The sequence below is a fragment of the Protopterus annectens genome, chromosome 2.part1 (assembly GCF_019279795.1).
Source record: "Protopterus annectens isolate FY-2018-M chromosome 2.part1, PAN1.0, whole genome shotgun sequence".
Classification (NCBI taxonomy): Eukaryota; Metazoa; Chordata; order Ceratodontiformes; family Protopteridae; genus Protopterus; species Protopterus annectens.
The window spans coordinates 1,798,859,181-1,798,875,676 of NC_056729.1; the positions used below are offsets into that span (position 1 = coordinate 1,798,859,181).

At 42.2% G+C, this 16,496-nt stretch overlaps 1 protein-coding gene across 7 annotated transcripts in view; it reads left to right on the plus strand.

Moving 5' to 3' along the window:
* USP48 (ubiquitin specific peptidase 48) overlaps positions 1–16,496 on the plus strand; it is a 3,461,715-nt gene that overhangs the window by 748,508 nt on the left and 2,696,711 nt on the right. For all 7 annotated transcript variants that reach the window (XM_044063244.1, XM_044063240.1, XM_044063245.1 and 4 more), the window contains one exon: positions 12,091–12,199. In XM_044063244.1, the coding sequence (XP_043919179.1) occupies positions 12,091–12,199 (109 nt within the window). The remainder of the gene's footprint in view (positions 1–12,090; positions 12,200–16,496) is intronic.

Sequence of the window (16,496 nt, forward strand, 5' to 3'; positions counted from 1 at the left end):
CATTCCTCCTCTTCTACTCCTTCTGATGTTCTTCGTGTTTCACTGTTTCAGTCATCACATTTGGGTTATCTGCTTGCAGTAGCCCTCAGTCGGCCTGATTATCAAAGTCTTGGGTCCTGAGTAGGTTGCGGTCTCATCTTCTGTGACGTCAGGGGTATAAAGCATGCAGCCGATGCCATTACATCAGTCTTACTTGCCGTGCGGTGCCCAAAGCAGAAGCAGTTTGCAAGTCTTCGAGTTTCAGAACCGAAGTCTTCAACTAAAGCTAAGTACCCCGTTGGGGAAACATTTTCTTGCTCTAAACCGATGTCAGTAAGTCAATAATATGTATTTCTTGTGGAAAACAAATACCTCATAAAGATATTCATTCGTATTGTATTCCTTGCCTAGGCCCTGACCATGATGTACCTCGCTGACAGTTTTGTGCCTTATTTAATCCACAAACTATTCGTTGTCTGTATATTTTCGCTTCTAAATATTTTGGTACTGTGTTCAATTATCCAGATATGTCTTTGGTAAGCCACCCGACTACTGACATTCCAAAAAATGCAAAGATAAAGACAGAGACAGGCCGCCTAGGTAAAAAGCTGCCGACGACGTTTCTCCAAAGCTAGTCGCCAGTTTGCCGGTACTCGGTGAGATGCTTTCGCAGCCCCTGATACCAGCTACTTCAGATTCACAGGCCTCTACTGAGACCCATTTGGAATCCGGTATGCTATGAGATGCTTCAACTGTGGAACCCGCGGATGTCTCTACCTTGGATGGGTCTGGAGCCGCTGTGCAGGCACCGGCTTCTGAGGGTTTATTCAGGCCTACTGACTTGCATATTAAACCAATGCCATCTTCTTCAAGGCCTAAAACTCAAACCATGCCTAGAAAAACAATGTCCAGACCACACGGTCAGGCCTCTATGCCTAAGAAACAAATAAGAATGGCTGAAGACCTTATTACTTAATCAGGGGAAGCCAACCTTCCCCCTCTGAGACCTAGGACTGAGTTTTCTTATGATGCATCTGACCAGGATTCTGAAATTTCTGTCTCCTCTGAAGACCAGGATTTACCCTTATCTACCTATGAGGATTCTGATGTAGAGGACTCTATTTCCTGTGCTTCTCCTCAAGAGGATTTTTCTTTTGGTAAAACCTTGCATACTCTTGGGGAGCATTTTCACTGGGAAAGCCAGGATTTCTCTGATTCTAAAAAGAGGCTTAGAGATTTCTTACTCTTGCCCCAACACAGGCCTTTAGCTGTCCCTCTGTGCTGGACTTTATTGACGATGCCTTTTCAGAATCTAGCTTGGCCCCTGATTCTTTACCTCCTGCTCCCAGAAAACCTGATCGATATTGCAGGGTTCCTGATTCTCACAAGTTCCTTTTTAAAAATCCTACTGCAGATCCTGAGACCATTTCACAGGGACCCAAGGGCATTAAGGCTACTACTGCCAAAATCCTACCCCCCTTTGATAGAGATTCCAGGGCCCTGGATAGATGGGGTAAGAATGTATACACCTCTGGGACCTTGGCCATCAGGGCCTTAAATTGCCAATTTCATATGTTAAAGTATCAGCAGCATATTATTGGATTGTTTAAACAGAAAATTATGTTGATTCCTGATTGTGCTGAAAATAAGGATTTACAGGATTTAATGCATTCTGCTGAACAGGTTGGATAACATACTTTGCAATGTGGTTTTGATTCACTAGAGGCATCTTGCAGGGTTGCTGTCACTGGGTCTGTACTTAGGAGGCATGCTTGGCTTAAGGAGCAGTCTTTGCCAACTCATGTTAAAATTAAATTGCTGGATGCTCCCTTAAATCAGGACCGCCTGTTTGGCAACAAAGCAGAAGTTGTTCTTAAAAAGATTGAGGAAAAAGCTAAATCTATGCAAACTGTTAAAGATTTCTTACAAGTACAGCCTCCAAGATTTAGTAGGCATTGACCCTCAAAAAATTGGTCCTGTCCTGACTCTTCCAGGCCTTCTTAGTTCAAACCCAGAACCAGCAGAACAACCAGGCTTCAGTCCCAGGGTACGCACAGGACTAAGCAGTGGGGGGCTCCCTCTTCCAAATCAGGGAGTAGTAAGACTCCCCCCATGGTAAGCAGCCTCAATGACTTAACTTTAAAACTTCCAAGCACTTCTCAACTGACTGCTCCTTTAGGGGGAAAGATTGCTCTGCAAGCAAAAAACTGGGAACTCATTACCCAGGACAAATGAGTTTTAAACATAGTTTTCCAAGGATACAGATTTCACTTCCACACGTTACCAACCCAAACGGTTGGCCAGAACTTCCCCCAAATCAGTGGGCAGAGGCTCAAAAGCAAGTGCTCTCTCTTAACATTAAAGGCTAATAAGACTGTACCAGAAGACGAACAGGGACAAGGTTTATATTCAAGACTTTTCCTGGTACCCAGAAAAGACAACTCATGGCGTCCTATCCTGGTCCTTTCTATCCTAAACACCTTTTTGATGATTCCAAAATTCAAGATGCTAACTCTTCACCAGTTGCTTCCCATGACAGGCAAAGATGCCTGTTTGGCAACACTTGATTTAAAGGAAGCCAACCTGCACATCCCAGTCAGGGAATCTTGCAGAAGATACCTATGCTTCAAAGCAGGCTGCATGCACTATTGGTTCTCTGCACTGCCCTTTGGCTTATCTACTGCACCCAGGGTATTCACAAAGTGCCTAGCTCCAGTCATTGCATTTTGCAGGCAAAGAAATATTCAAATATACCCATACCTGGACGATTGTTTAATTCAGGCAGAAAGCCAGGACATACTTTTGAATCATCTGGCATTTGTACAAAAGGTGCTAACTTGTCTGGGGTACACCAGAAATGAAAAGAAATCACAGCTGATACCCTGTCAACAAATTATATTTCTGGGAGAAAGCTTGAACACAACTTCCCAGATGGCTTTCCTCACTCCAGAGGAACAAATTCATTTGACAACTTACTTCAAACTAGTGGCCACAAAAACCCTGCTATCTTCAAGGCAAATACTGCAAGCCTTTGTGTTCATGGCCTCGTGCATTCTACTAATTCCATATGCAAGATTGCATATGAGGAAACTGCAATGGTATCTAAAAAGCCTATGGTGTCAGCATTCTCAGGATCTAGAAGCAATTATTCCTATTGTACCTTGCCTATGGTTAGAATTCCTTTGGTGGGCAGAGGCCTGTCACCAAAAAAGGGACTACCATTCACTCTACCCCCTGCTGCCCAAACCCTAACAGACGCATCAGATTATGCATGGGGGGCTCACCTGGCAGGGATATGCATTCGGGGCAAATGGAACCCAAGTCAAATGCACCTGCATATCAATCAAAAATAAATGTTAGCTGTACAGAATGCTCTGACAGCCTTCAAGGACCACATTCTTCCAGGACAATTAATGATAAAGATGGACAACACCACTGTTATGTGGTACATAAACAAGCAGGGGGGTACCCATTTATACCCCCTCTGCAGACTAGCCTTGAGCTACCAAGTGCATCTACAGGCTCAATTCCTGCCAGGAAAACTAAATACATTGGCAGACGAACTAAGCAGAAATCTCATGGACCCACACGAGTGGAAACTGGAACCAAAGACTTTCAACATATTGATAAACAAATGGGGGAGCCCAGACATATACCTGTTTGCCTCCCCCCCCGGAACTATCAATTGGAGAAATTCTGCACAAGGACTCCCCACAAACAAGCTTGGAAAGTGGATGTTCTGTCCTTCAGCTGGAACAATCTCTCAGTTTATGCCTTGCCTCCTCCTCTGCCTCTCCTCTCCAAAGTACTACTAAAGATCAAACCGGACAAACCAAGGATGATACTGATTGCACCAGACTGGCCACGACAACACTGGTGTACCCCCTCTTGTGCAGTGTCTCACAGCTAGCCCCATGGCACCTGCCTCAAGCCCCTACCCTGATGTCACAGCAGGGGAGCCAGATTATGCACCCCCAGCTTCAAACCCTGAACCTGGCAGCCTGGCTAATTACCTAATGTCTCTGATACCATCCCTCAGTAAACAAGTGTTGGATGTCATTTTGGAGGCAAGGAAGGACTAGTGCTAGAAAATCTTATGCTGAAAAATGAAGAAGATTCTGTGCCTGGAACCAAACTCAAGGGATGGCCACAGCAGCACCCAATTTACCTCAGATTCTTCAATACTTAACTGAGATGCTTCCCAAGGGCCTTTCCTTTTCCTCTATCAAAATTCACGCCTCAGCCATTTCATCTCATTACAACATAGAACCCACCCCTCTTTTCTCACCCACTGCTCAAGCAGTTTCTCAGAGGGGCCGAAAACTTAAGACCACCCAGAAGAGCCCCATCTCTAGCCTGGGACCTTAACTTTGTTTTGGAAAAACTCACTTTGCCTCTTTTTGAGCCAGCTGCAAGTGCGGAGTTAAAATTCCAATCTTGGAAAACAGCTTTCCTTTTAACAATCACTTCAGCAAGAAGGATATCTGAATTACAGGCCCTTATGGCAGTAGAGCCTTTCATCATCATTCATGCGGACAGGGTGTCTCTCAGGACCAATCCCTCCTTCATGCCTAAGGTGGTATCCAGTGTGGCTCTTTATCAATCCATTCATTTGCCAACCTTCTTTTCTAATCCATGGAACAAAGGGGAATGGATACTGCACTCCTTAGATGTGCACAAACAACTTGGATTTTATTTGAACAGGACTAAACCTCAAAGGAAATCTGAACAACTGCCGGTGGCATTTGCTGCAAGAGCAGAGGGGAAGGCTATTTCAAAGCAAATCATTTGTAAATGGATAGGCCATCGCATTAATTTCTGCTATAAGCACCATGGAAAACCTATCCCACAGGGGATTGGACCCCATTCAACCAGGGCTGCATCTACCTCCACAGCCTTTCTCAGTGGTGTCCCTACCAGAGGCATCCTAGAAGCTGCTGCCTGAAGTTCTGTACATACCTTCACCAAGCATTATCATTTGCCAATTTTCTCTAAATCCAGAGATGGCTTTGCCACTGCAGTCTTGCAGGGCCTTATAGCTGGTCCTAATGCTATCTAAATTCCTCCTCCCATCCTTAGCTTTGGGAATCTACCCAAATGTGATGACTGCAGCAGTGAAACACGAAGAACATAGTACAGTTGTGTACACTTACCATAAATGTAGATGTTCGAGTGTATTCACTGTTGCAGTCTTGGTTACCCTCCCTCCAGCCCCCTGACTTCTTTTGGTTATACCTCTACGCTCCTTTACTATGCTTAAAAGATTTTTGGTGTATTTGCTTTTTTGTTAGAGGTATAACCCTTGTATATGTATTTAATTGCTTCCCATTAGGGAGGCACCTGACATCTGAGGCAAGAAAAACTGATGTAATGGCGTCTGCTGCATGCTTTATACCCCTGACTACCTGACGTCACGGAAGATGAGACAGCAACCGACGCAGGACCCAAGACTTTGATAATCAGGCCGACTGAGGGCTACTGCAAGCAGATAACCCAAATGTGATGACTGCAACAGTGAATACATTCGAACATCTACATTTATGGTAAGTGTACACAACTGTACTGTACTAGGGCACTCAAGCCTTCCAGAAGACCCCACAGTCTAAAGCGGTTTCTTCTGCTCCTTCTCCTCAGCAGCCCTTTCAGCCCAGGCAAAGATGTTCTTCGTGTTTCACTGTTGCAGTCATCACACTTGGGTTATCTGCCTACAGGTAGCCCTCAGTCGGCCCGAATACCAGAGTCTTGGGATTTCTGCGTTGGATGCTGTCACCTTTTCCATGATGTCAGTTTGTTAGGGGTATAAAACATGCAGGCAACGCCATTACATCAGTTTTTCTTGCTCCAGATGTCTGAGTCCCCAAAATAGGAAGCAATTACATGGTGTGGAATACCTCCAGTTAAAAGTAAATACCATTGCCATAAGATATGGCCAAAAAGAGTATAGGTATAAAGTATAGAAAAGTGAGGGGGCCGGAGGGAGGGAGCATAACCAGGACTGCAACAGTGCATACACTCGAACATCTACATTTATGGTAAGTGTACACAACTGTACTATGTTCTTCATGTTTCACTGTTGCAGTCCTCACACTTGGGTTGATTCCCAAAACTGAGGCAGTCATGAAGTATTAGGTCTGGCTAGCTGGCCTTGTAAGATACTGTGGCAAATCCAGCTGTGGATTTAGAAAAGATAGGTAAGTGGTAATGCTTGGTGAAGGTGTGTACAGAACTCCAGGTTGCAGCTTCCAGGATGTCCCTAATAGGGACTTCCCTGAGAAATGCTGTAGAGTTTGAGGTAGCCCTAGTGGAATGAGTTCTGATCCCCTGTGGGGTAGGTTTTTTATGGTGTTTGTAGCAGAAATGGATGCAGTGTGCTATCCATTTGGAAATGGTTTGCTTTGAAATGGCTTTGCCCTCTGCCCCTGTAGCAAAGCTGACTAGCAGCTGGTCAGATTTTCTGAAAGGTTTAGTCCTATCAAGGTAGAACCTGAGCTGTCTGTGCACATCCAAGGAGTGCAGGATCCTTTCCTTTTTATTGTGAGGATTAGGGAAAAAGGTCGGTAAGTGGGTGGATTGGTTTAAAGCCACAGTAGATACCATCTTGGGCATAAATGATGGGTTATTCCTGAGGGAAACCCTGTCAGCATAGAAAATAATGAAGGGTTCCACAGCCATTAGTGCCTGTAACTCAGACACTCTTCTTGCTGAAGTGATGGCTAGAAGTAAGGCTGTTTTCCAAGAGAGGAATTTTAACTCTGCTGCAGCAGCAGGCTCAAAAGGAGGAAGCGTGAGCTGCTCTAGTACAAAGTTAAGGTCCCAGGCAGGGGTGGGCACTCTAACATCTACATTTATGGTAAGTGTACACAACTGTACTGTCTCTCTGACGTTCAGCTCCCTCTTCCAAGTAGTACTGCTTTGTTTCTACGTCTTTCTCTTTCTGTCTCAGCTTGGATGAAAATCACGCAGGATTCATTTTGGTGATTTCAGTTATCCAAAAAGGATACTTTATGATTTGGAAGACTCTTCCTCCCTTAAAGGAGATACCTCAGCCTCCCCCCAGTCAACTGCATGTTTCCTCTGTTGCTTGCTCAGTTTTCAAACTAAGGTACCATTCATGGTATTCCTCCAGACCAGCAGGGAAGGGTTTTTTATCCCATTTTATCGGTGGGAGGGGTGGCATAATGGTTAAGGTGTTTACCTTATAAAGACAAGGTGCAGGGTTTGATTCTCACAAGGGGGAAATAGCTAGGCTTCATATGGTTCACAAGGGCAGTTGGCCTAGTACTAATCTATGAACCTATAATGTTTCTTCTCCCTATTCTAGACCTTTCCCTATCGAACTCTTTCCTGGTGGTGTCTTCTTCGGGATGCTATCTCTGCAGTCTTCTTCCCTTGGTTCCTCTTCAAGCCTTCCTAGCCTCTCTGGATCTCAAGGATGCTTATCTACATATCCCTGTTCACCCACAATTCAGTTGGTTTTTGGCACTTTCAGTTTTTTGCCTTGCCTTTTGGTCTTTCCACTGCTGCAAGACTATTCACAAAGTGCCTAGTCCCAGCCATAGCCTATCTGAGGTTGAAAGAGCTGCAAGTTTACCCCTACTTGGACAATCTGCTCTTTCTGGCCAGCAGTCCAGACCCATTATTCCAACACCTGGCCGTAGCTATTCCTTTTCAGCAGGGCATAGGATTCTCAATAAACTTCAAAAAAATCAAGTGTAACCCCAAGTCAGGATCTCATATTCCTGGGATGCAGGTTCCAGACAGACTTGATTTTTTGTATCCCTTCAGATAAAGCAGTTTCTCTCATAGCATACATGGGAGTATCCTGTACCCCTATCTTCCATCATGGTGAGGGAGATTCTGAGACTGCTGGGGTTCATGGCCTCCAAGATCCCCATGTTGCCTTTTGCAAAATTGCACACGAGAACATTCCAATGGTTCTTAGACAGTTTGGAATCAACATGCTCATCTGTTAGATGTCTTGATCCCTCTTCTTCCCTGCCTGAAAACAGAGCTACATTGGTGGATGCAGCAACTCAGTCAAAACCCTGTCCTACCACTGCAGGTACCTCAGCCAACTCAGCAGCTTTTCACAGACACTTCAGACTTAGGTTGGGGGGACAACCTTTGCTTCCAGGAAGGTGCAGGGTCTTTGGTGCCCCTCTCAAAAGAGGGAGCAGATCAACATCACAGAGATGAGGGCTCCAATTCTAGCCTTGCAGACATTTCATCCTCTATTCTTGCCATGACCCCGAAGTATTCTCACAGACAATAGCACTGTCGTTTGGTGCATAAACAAGCAGTGGGAGCAAAGTCTACCTTCTTTGTCGCCTAGCCATCAAAACATGGGAATTGTCTATTCAATACAAAGTGATATTACATGCTGTGTACCCTCCCCTCTGCTCAGAATTCGGTGGCAGATGCATTAAGCAGATCCATGACACAATCCCATGAGTGGATGTTTCACAGGGATGCGTTCCTGGATCTAGTTCACCGGTGGAATACTCCAGAAGTGGAACTCTTTGCCTCCTCTTTGAACAGACAACTTAGTCTCTTTTGTGCCAGGGTCCCTCACACTCAGGGTTGGAAGCCGGACATTCTATCTTTTTCATAGAAGGGGATGTTTCTTTATGCATTCCCCACTTCCCTCTAATTCAGAATGTCCTGTTGAAAATTCTACAGAAAAAAACAAAAATCTTAGTGACCCCCTTTTGGCCAAGATGGCACTGGTTCCCTCTGCTTCTGAAATTAGCCAAGGGCCATTACTACAAGTTACCTCACTGGGTGGACTTACTCAGGACAAGGGATCCTTGATTCACCCACATCTGTCAACTCTGCAAATGACCTTGTTGCGGTCAACTTTTGATCCCTTTCAGGCACGTGTTTTCTAAGGATGTGCTTCGGGTTTTGCAGGAGACCAGGAAACCCAGTACTAGAAAGTCTTACATTTCAAGTGGAAAAGATTTTCTGTCTAGTGCCAGAAAAGAAGAGGATCCTTTCTTTGTGGATGTTCCTTTAGTCCTTTCTTACATGTGTGAGTTGCTTAACAGTGGTCTTTCCTATTACTCTGTCAGAGTCCACCGCTCTGCCTTGTCTGCTTGCTTTCCATTAACTTCTCCCTTAGCTTCCAGGATAGAGGTTAAGCTTTTTCTTAAAGGTGTCATACACGTAACGCCTCCTAGGAAATTCTTCCTCCTTGGGATCTTAACTATGTGTTAGAGAAGCTTACTCAGGCCCCTTTTGAGCCAGCAGCCTCCACTTCTCTAAAGTTTTGTACATGGAAGACAGTACTCCTAGTAGCCTTAGTCTCTGCTGGGGGGGTCTTTAAAATTCAGGCATTGATGGCTTTGTCCCCCCTTTTTGGTTTTCCACAAGGACAAGAGTATCTTTGAGAACTAATCCATCCTTTATGTCTAAAGTGGTAAATGAGCTGTCCCTTAATCAATCCATCCAGTTGCCTACTTTTTTCCCTTCACCTCAATCCCTTCGTGAGAGTATTCTGCATTCCTTGGATGTACATAGACAACTCAGATTTTATGTTGACAAAACTAAGTCTATTAGGACGTCTGATCAACTTTTTGTGTCCTTTCATCCCAGAGATCTGGGTTTACCTGTTTCCAAACAAACTATCTCTACATGGATCTCTAAGACAATTGTCTTTGCTTATGATTTTCATGGGAAATTCTTATCTTCCGTTAAGGCCCATTCCACCAGATTACTTGCCTCCTCGGGCTTTCTTCAAAGGCTTGGATGCTCACTCCATTTTGGAAGCTGCCACCTTGTCACCTTTTCATACATTTACAAAGCGTTACAAGTTGGACACTATATCCAGATACAGGGCAGGGTTTACCAGGCAATTCTGCATGGGTTTGTGGAAAATGCTTCTTAGTCTTCCTCTGTTCTTTCCTATCCCTGGGTTCCCTTTGAGCTTTTGCACACTCTCATTTGTAAAGAATAATTGGAACATTGAATAGAAGTACATTTTTGTGTAAAGTCTTACCATAACCATAGATGTCCTTCTCTTCTATGTTGCAGTATTCTATTCCACCCGCCTTCCTCCATGCAACTTATTTCCTAGGATGACTGTCCTTTAGGCTCCCTTTAACTTTCCTTTCCTTATGGGGCTATAACTTATTCTGAAGATTGTACGTTCAGATGCCCCTTTTTTGGGTGATGTTATCCGTGCCTTTGTTCGACATGCCATGTACAGGCAGTGGCTTTACCTTTTCTATACAGGCTGGACATCAGGTCATTGAAGGAATATAACCCATATGTAAAGAATGTTGCAACAGAGAAGAGAAGGACATCTATGTTTATGGTAAGACTTTACACAACTTTTCTTTCTGTTGATAGCCAGGCAACATATGCTCTCTTCACTAGTGCGTCACATTCTTCTATCCTGTCATATGCTGTCTAAATGAAAGCTGTATTAGCAGTAAATGGAGGAGATTTGTACATTGAACACAACAAAATTATGTAGATCCCTTGTCTGCATGTATCCACACTGTTCTGGAGTTTTCAGCACAGTTGTTTAAGGAAGGAGCAGCTTACTCTACAATTAAAGTGCAGCTAGCTGCAATTTCTAATTTTCACGTTGGATTTGATGGTTCCTCACTCGCTTTACATAAGCTCTGCAAAGTCTTCCTGAGAGGAACTCTTATTCAAGCCCCCTTATGATCCTTCCATCACCTTGGGATCTAAATTTATTGTTACAAAAAATTATGCAGCCTCCTTTCGAGCCAGCGGCTACCTGTCCACTTATATTTCTCTCTCTTGGAAAACCATATTCTTGATAGCCATCACATTTGGAAGTAGAATATCAGAGATTCAGGCTTTATCATCCCAGCTGCCTGACTTGGATTTTAATAAAGACAGGGTTACTTTACATACTATCCCAAAGTTTCCGAGAACACCATCAACCAGATTATTAGCCTACAGGTTTTCTTCTCAAATTTCAGCACAGGTGAATATTTGTTACATTTGTTAGATGTTCACAGACAATTATGTTTTTTTGCCTTCATGGAACAAAGGGCATAAGAAAAGAAAGTCAATTGTTTGTCTCGTTTTCAGACACTAGGTCGTGCCTTCCAGTGACCAAGGTTACTTTAACCAAATGGATTACAGACTGCATATCTTTTATTTACAAGAGACCAGGTTTAGAGCTGCCAAAAACACTTCAAGCTGATTCCATTAGAGCCATGGCCAGCTCCTCAGTCTTGAAGTCCAGAGCGTCCATGGATGGCATTTGTGCAGCAGCAACTTGGGCTACCCCTCATAACTTCATTACTCATTGCAAACTGGATTTGGTCTCTAGGGGTAGGGCCTCATTTGGTTCAGTTGTTTGGAAGAATATCATTCCATAAGGCCACCCAGGAAAAAGGTAGCTAGGGACTCTGTCCCATATATGAGGATAAAATGAAAATTGACAACATCAGATAAAATAGTTATGTACTCATCCTAATGCTGAATTTGTGTTGGCCATTTTCATTTTTTCCTCAACAACCCTACCTTCACCCCCTATCCCCTCCTTTGTTGTAGATAAGAGAGTTGAACTAAATTTACTAATTGGCTAATCTCGAATGCCAGGAATGGTCTTTCCCTTGTTCATAGTGTTTTTCTATTCTATAGTTTTTCTATTTTTATTAGCAAACAAGGTCTGAGGTGATTGGGAGTGAGGCATTATAGGTAGGGTAGAGAGCTCGAAAGTTTTTTGGTTGCCACAAGCTATTGCAACAGCCAAGTTGGATCAGAGGGATCGGATCCTAACCCAGATGTGAGAAAAAAATGAAAATGGACCACACAGATGGAACATTAGGGTGAGTACATAACTACATTCAGCTGTTTGTGTTTTGTGTGTCTTATGTCCTGATTGAAGGACATTAACAGGCAGCGCATGCTCGAACTTGGGAATTTGGACATTTTTGACTAAGGCTTTTACTATTTTGCTACTCCGAGAAGTTTAACTTTTCTTCTTCGTTGATAACTTCATTTTTGATGGGAATACAGAATATTTAAAACAGGCCTGTGGTTTAGTTAATGTTTATAGACTGTTGTGATGCCATCTTATGATTGAGCTTAGTTTGGATTTAATAACTTTCTCTCTTTAAATGACAGGTGCAACCATTGTAGCAGAGAATCACAACTTATATCTCGGTTTTATGAATTAGAATTGAATATTCAAGGACACAAACAACTCCAGGACTGTATCACAGAATTTCTTAAGGTATACTTTGTTTTCTTGAGTTGCATAATTTTCAGTATTTGAGTAAAATCATATTCTGAGTGAAATTAGGAAGTCTTAATTTTTATAAGAAATTAGCCAGCAGTTAGCGAAGAAGACCTAAGGCTCGAAGCTGTTAAGGAGCTACTTCCTGTGGGACACTGAGATGGAGGTAGCAGGCCAACATAGATTTGTTCGAAGAGAAATTGGTAACTATGTATTTTTTCTTGTTTAACTTTGTACCCCCAAAGATCATTAAAGTCATACATAAACCTAAGATTTTCTTAGGGATTTTTTTTTTAAACAAATTAATATGTCATCCATGCAGAATGGTATCTTAGCTGTTCTTTGGTTAATTGTATTTCCCCCAGAGCAGAATTTCTTATGGCTGTGGTTAATATTTCTATGTAAATGTAAAAAGCAAGAGAGAAAAATAGCTCCCCTTGCCTTCTGTCTTTTGAAAGAAGAAACAAAAGTCCAAGAGCCCTGCACGTTTTTGCTTTAACTTGAGAGCCATGATATATCCTGAATATGACCTACACTAATGCTTCTCAAATACCATATTTTTATCAAAACTAGCTTCAGAAAAGGTCATTCTATGTGCTCAAATGGCTTTTTCTGCATCCAAGCTAACCAAGGCAAGCCTCTTGTTCCTCTGGATGTCCTACATAACCACTGTCTTCAGATATTATCTGACATTTGCACCCTTCTAAAAAGTTACATTAATCCAAGTGACGTACTCTGGTACTAACTTAATCTAGTTGCAGTAAGAGGCATGAAAGTCTTATAGCTGTGGTTTAATCATTGAATGGACAGTGAAGGTAAACAGCCATACAGAGTCCTTAGCTTCTTTATGAATTGCTGCTGTAATTGCTTCCTCCTTTGAGTGTGAATGAGCCCCATCCCGTAAAATGTGTTTTACCACCATGAGAAACAATCTACAAACTCTATAAAGAATTTGAAAAACGGTGTCTGGTGTCTGTGTGTGTGTGTAACCTAGAAGTCTAAAGGAAAGCCACCACAGGATTTAGTTTTTGTTGAGTGTTTTATCGGCGCAGAAAAGACTTGAAAATGTGACAAATGGAGATGAGAAGAGGAAACCACATAAGAGATTAGCCTGCCAAACATTGTGTGCATCCAATATAAAAGTTGGAAATACACTTTCAAAATAATTATTTATACGTAGTGGAAGTAATAGCTTTGTATATAATGGTTACTCTGTCCATATTATCATGGAATGTAAATATTTTTTTTAAGTATAGACAGAGAGCAGAGAGTGTTTGTTTACATTAAGAAATGTAGGGTGCAAATAACATTACTGCAAAGTATACATTTTTGTGCATGTGGATTTGACAAAACAAGCATTTTGGGTAGACATTAAGAGAATATCAGGGGTAAATAAACTGTCTTTTGGCTTTTCCCGGTTGGGGGGTCACCACAGCAGAACTCTGGTCCGCTAATGATTAGCAATGAACTTTTACAGTTTTGAGTTGCCAGCCCAGCACCCAGCCTTCAAAGAAGGCACACCCACACACGTATGCACCTACCTGCATGTCTTTAAATTCACTCGATTGCGGGGAGGACATGCAGACTCTGCACAGAAGGCACTCTAGTCGAGAATCGAACCAGAGAACCTCTTGCTGTGAGGCGACAATGCTAATTGCTGCACCACCACGATGGAATATCAGGGGTAAATGAAAAGGTGAATAGTAATACTGATTAGTAAAGGGCCCCAGTAGTGATAGAAGAGGGGGAAAAAGACAATAATTATAGATTTGTAATAGTAACAGGTTATTGTCATTTGAGGTGGATTACACTGGCATTTATTTGTGTTCAACCTAAAACTGATATTGTGGAGCTTAAGAGAATTTTGGGAGAAGTAATCCATTTTCAGCAGGGAATATTATTCATGGGTGGGAACTGGAACTTGATTTGTAGTAGTGAGGATGTGTCATAGGGGCATAGAAGGAGGAATAATAAAATAGGGGTAGACTTTTGAAGAAATGTATGTGAATATTTGTTTATGGAAGATGTGAATTCAGTAGTAGGAACTCTGACAGAATTTACATATTGTTCCCATGATATAATTGAGCTAGATTGAATAAAATGAATAAAAATTATATTTCATGGGAACGTGTATTTAATTGAAAATGTTGACATGTCTCCAATAACTATTTCAGATCCTATACAGATGAAAGCCAAGATAAAGATGCAGGGCAATGAAGTAAAAATGGGACATGAGTAGTTGCCTAATTACCTTTTAAAAGGAGAGTAATTTATGGAATGGATAGTGGAAATGATTTGAGACTTAGTAGGGGAAGGTAGAAGTTTCTTCAGAAGTTGTAGCGAATGAGTGGGATAAAATGACAATGAAGTTTAAAAAAGTGTAAAAGTTAGAGAGAGATGTGTAAAAGAGGTAATGGGAATTTAAACTTAAAGGTTGAGGTATTGCAGAATAAGGGGAAATCTCATAGAACAAGAAGAAGAGCAACTGCAGAATGCTAAAGATAAAATAAGGGAGCATTTGAATAATATGCATGAGTTAAGAAAAGTTAATATTAAGCAACGTTTTGAAAACTAATCCAGAGCATAATGACTTTTAGCATAACAATTTATTTGCTGTATTTTTAGAGCCATTAGGAAAGAAAGTAAGGGTCTCATAAATTCAAGCATGTAAATGGTATAGTAATCAAGAAGAGTTATTTTTATTTGCAGATTTTATTTTTGTACTTTAACATCCATAAGAAGGACATTTTGGTGGTGTGGAACATTTTGAGAGAGTTTCAAGTCTTTCTGGGGTGTAAAATTAAAGATGAAACAAAAGCTGTAAGCAGGAAATTACGTAACCACATGTGAATTAGTTCAGTAATACCTGTTTTATGGATACATTATAAAATTAAGTCATTGGGTATATGCATTAAAAAGGGTTCTGTTATGCAGCTAAGGATATGTGGAAAGAGACTAAACAGATAATACAAAAAACAAACACACCCCAAAACACCCCATAACCTATTGGCTTGTATACAGTGCTGCCTGTTTGTATGGTCTCCAAATGGCGTTTAACCCAGCTAATAGGAACATTTGTCCCAGATTGACAGCTCCACTCAGTCTTGAATTGGCCTGTAATCAAGGATGTCCTTCTATTCTATTCTATTCTAGTGTTACAGTATTCCAAACCCTTGGATTTTCCTCTCTTGCTACCCGAACATCCGGCTAGTATACAAAAGATTCTAGTCACTGCAGGGTACTTCAGACGTCTGACGTTGACTAAGGAAACGTGAACCATAGAAATGATGTCTGCACGTACCACACCTCAGAACTTCTCGGCTACCAGTCAAACGTCAGCTGTTCCTGCCATACTGGCCGTCTGATCGTGTTTCAAAGATAAGAACCACTTTGGGGACATTTTGTTCTTTTGTGTCACTGCATGCCTGTGTAGATGTTCTTCGTGTTTCACTGTTGCAGTCATCACATTTGGGTTATCTGCTTGCAGTGGCCCTCAGTCGGCCAGATTATCAAAGTCTGGGTCCTGTGTCGGTTGCTGTCTCATCTTCCATGACGTCAGGGGTATAAAGCATACAGCTGACGCCATTACATCAGTCTTTCTTGCCATCCGGTACCCGAAGCAGCAGTTTGCAAGTGCCTGTTGGTCGACTCCTGAAATTTTCATTTTCGAGTTTCAGAACCGAAGTCTTCAACTAAGCGAAGTACCCCCTTGGGGAAACTTTTTCTTGCTCTAAACTGATGTCAGTAAAAGTCAGTAATTGTATTTTTTGTGGAAAGCAAATACCTCATAAAGACTTTCATTCGTACTGTATTCCTTGCCTAGGCCTTGACCATGACATACCTCGCTGTTGGTTTTGTGCCTTATTTAAACAAAGAACTATTCGTCGTCTATATATTTACGCTTCTAAATATTTTGGTACTCTGTTCAATTACCCAGATATGGCTTCGGTAAGCCTCCCGACTACCGACATTCCGAAAAAATGCAAATATATAGACAGAGACAGACCGCATAGGTCCAAAGCTGCTGTAGACGCTTCTCCTAAGCTAGTCGCCAGTTTGCCTATACTCAGTGAGATGCTTTCGCAGCCCCTGATAACTACTACTTCAGATTCGCAGGCCTCTACTGAGACTCATTCGGAGTTTGGTATGTCTGAGATGCCTTATTCAACTGTGGAACCTGCAGATGTCTCTACCTTGGATGGTTCCAGAGCCGCTGTGCAGGCACTGGCTTCTGAGGGTGTACTCAAGCCTACTGACTTTCATATTAAACCGACGCCATCTTCTTTTTCTAGGC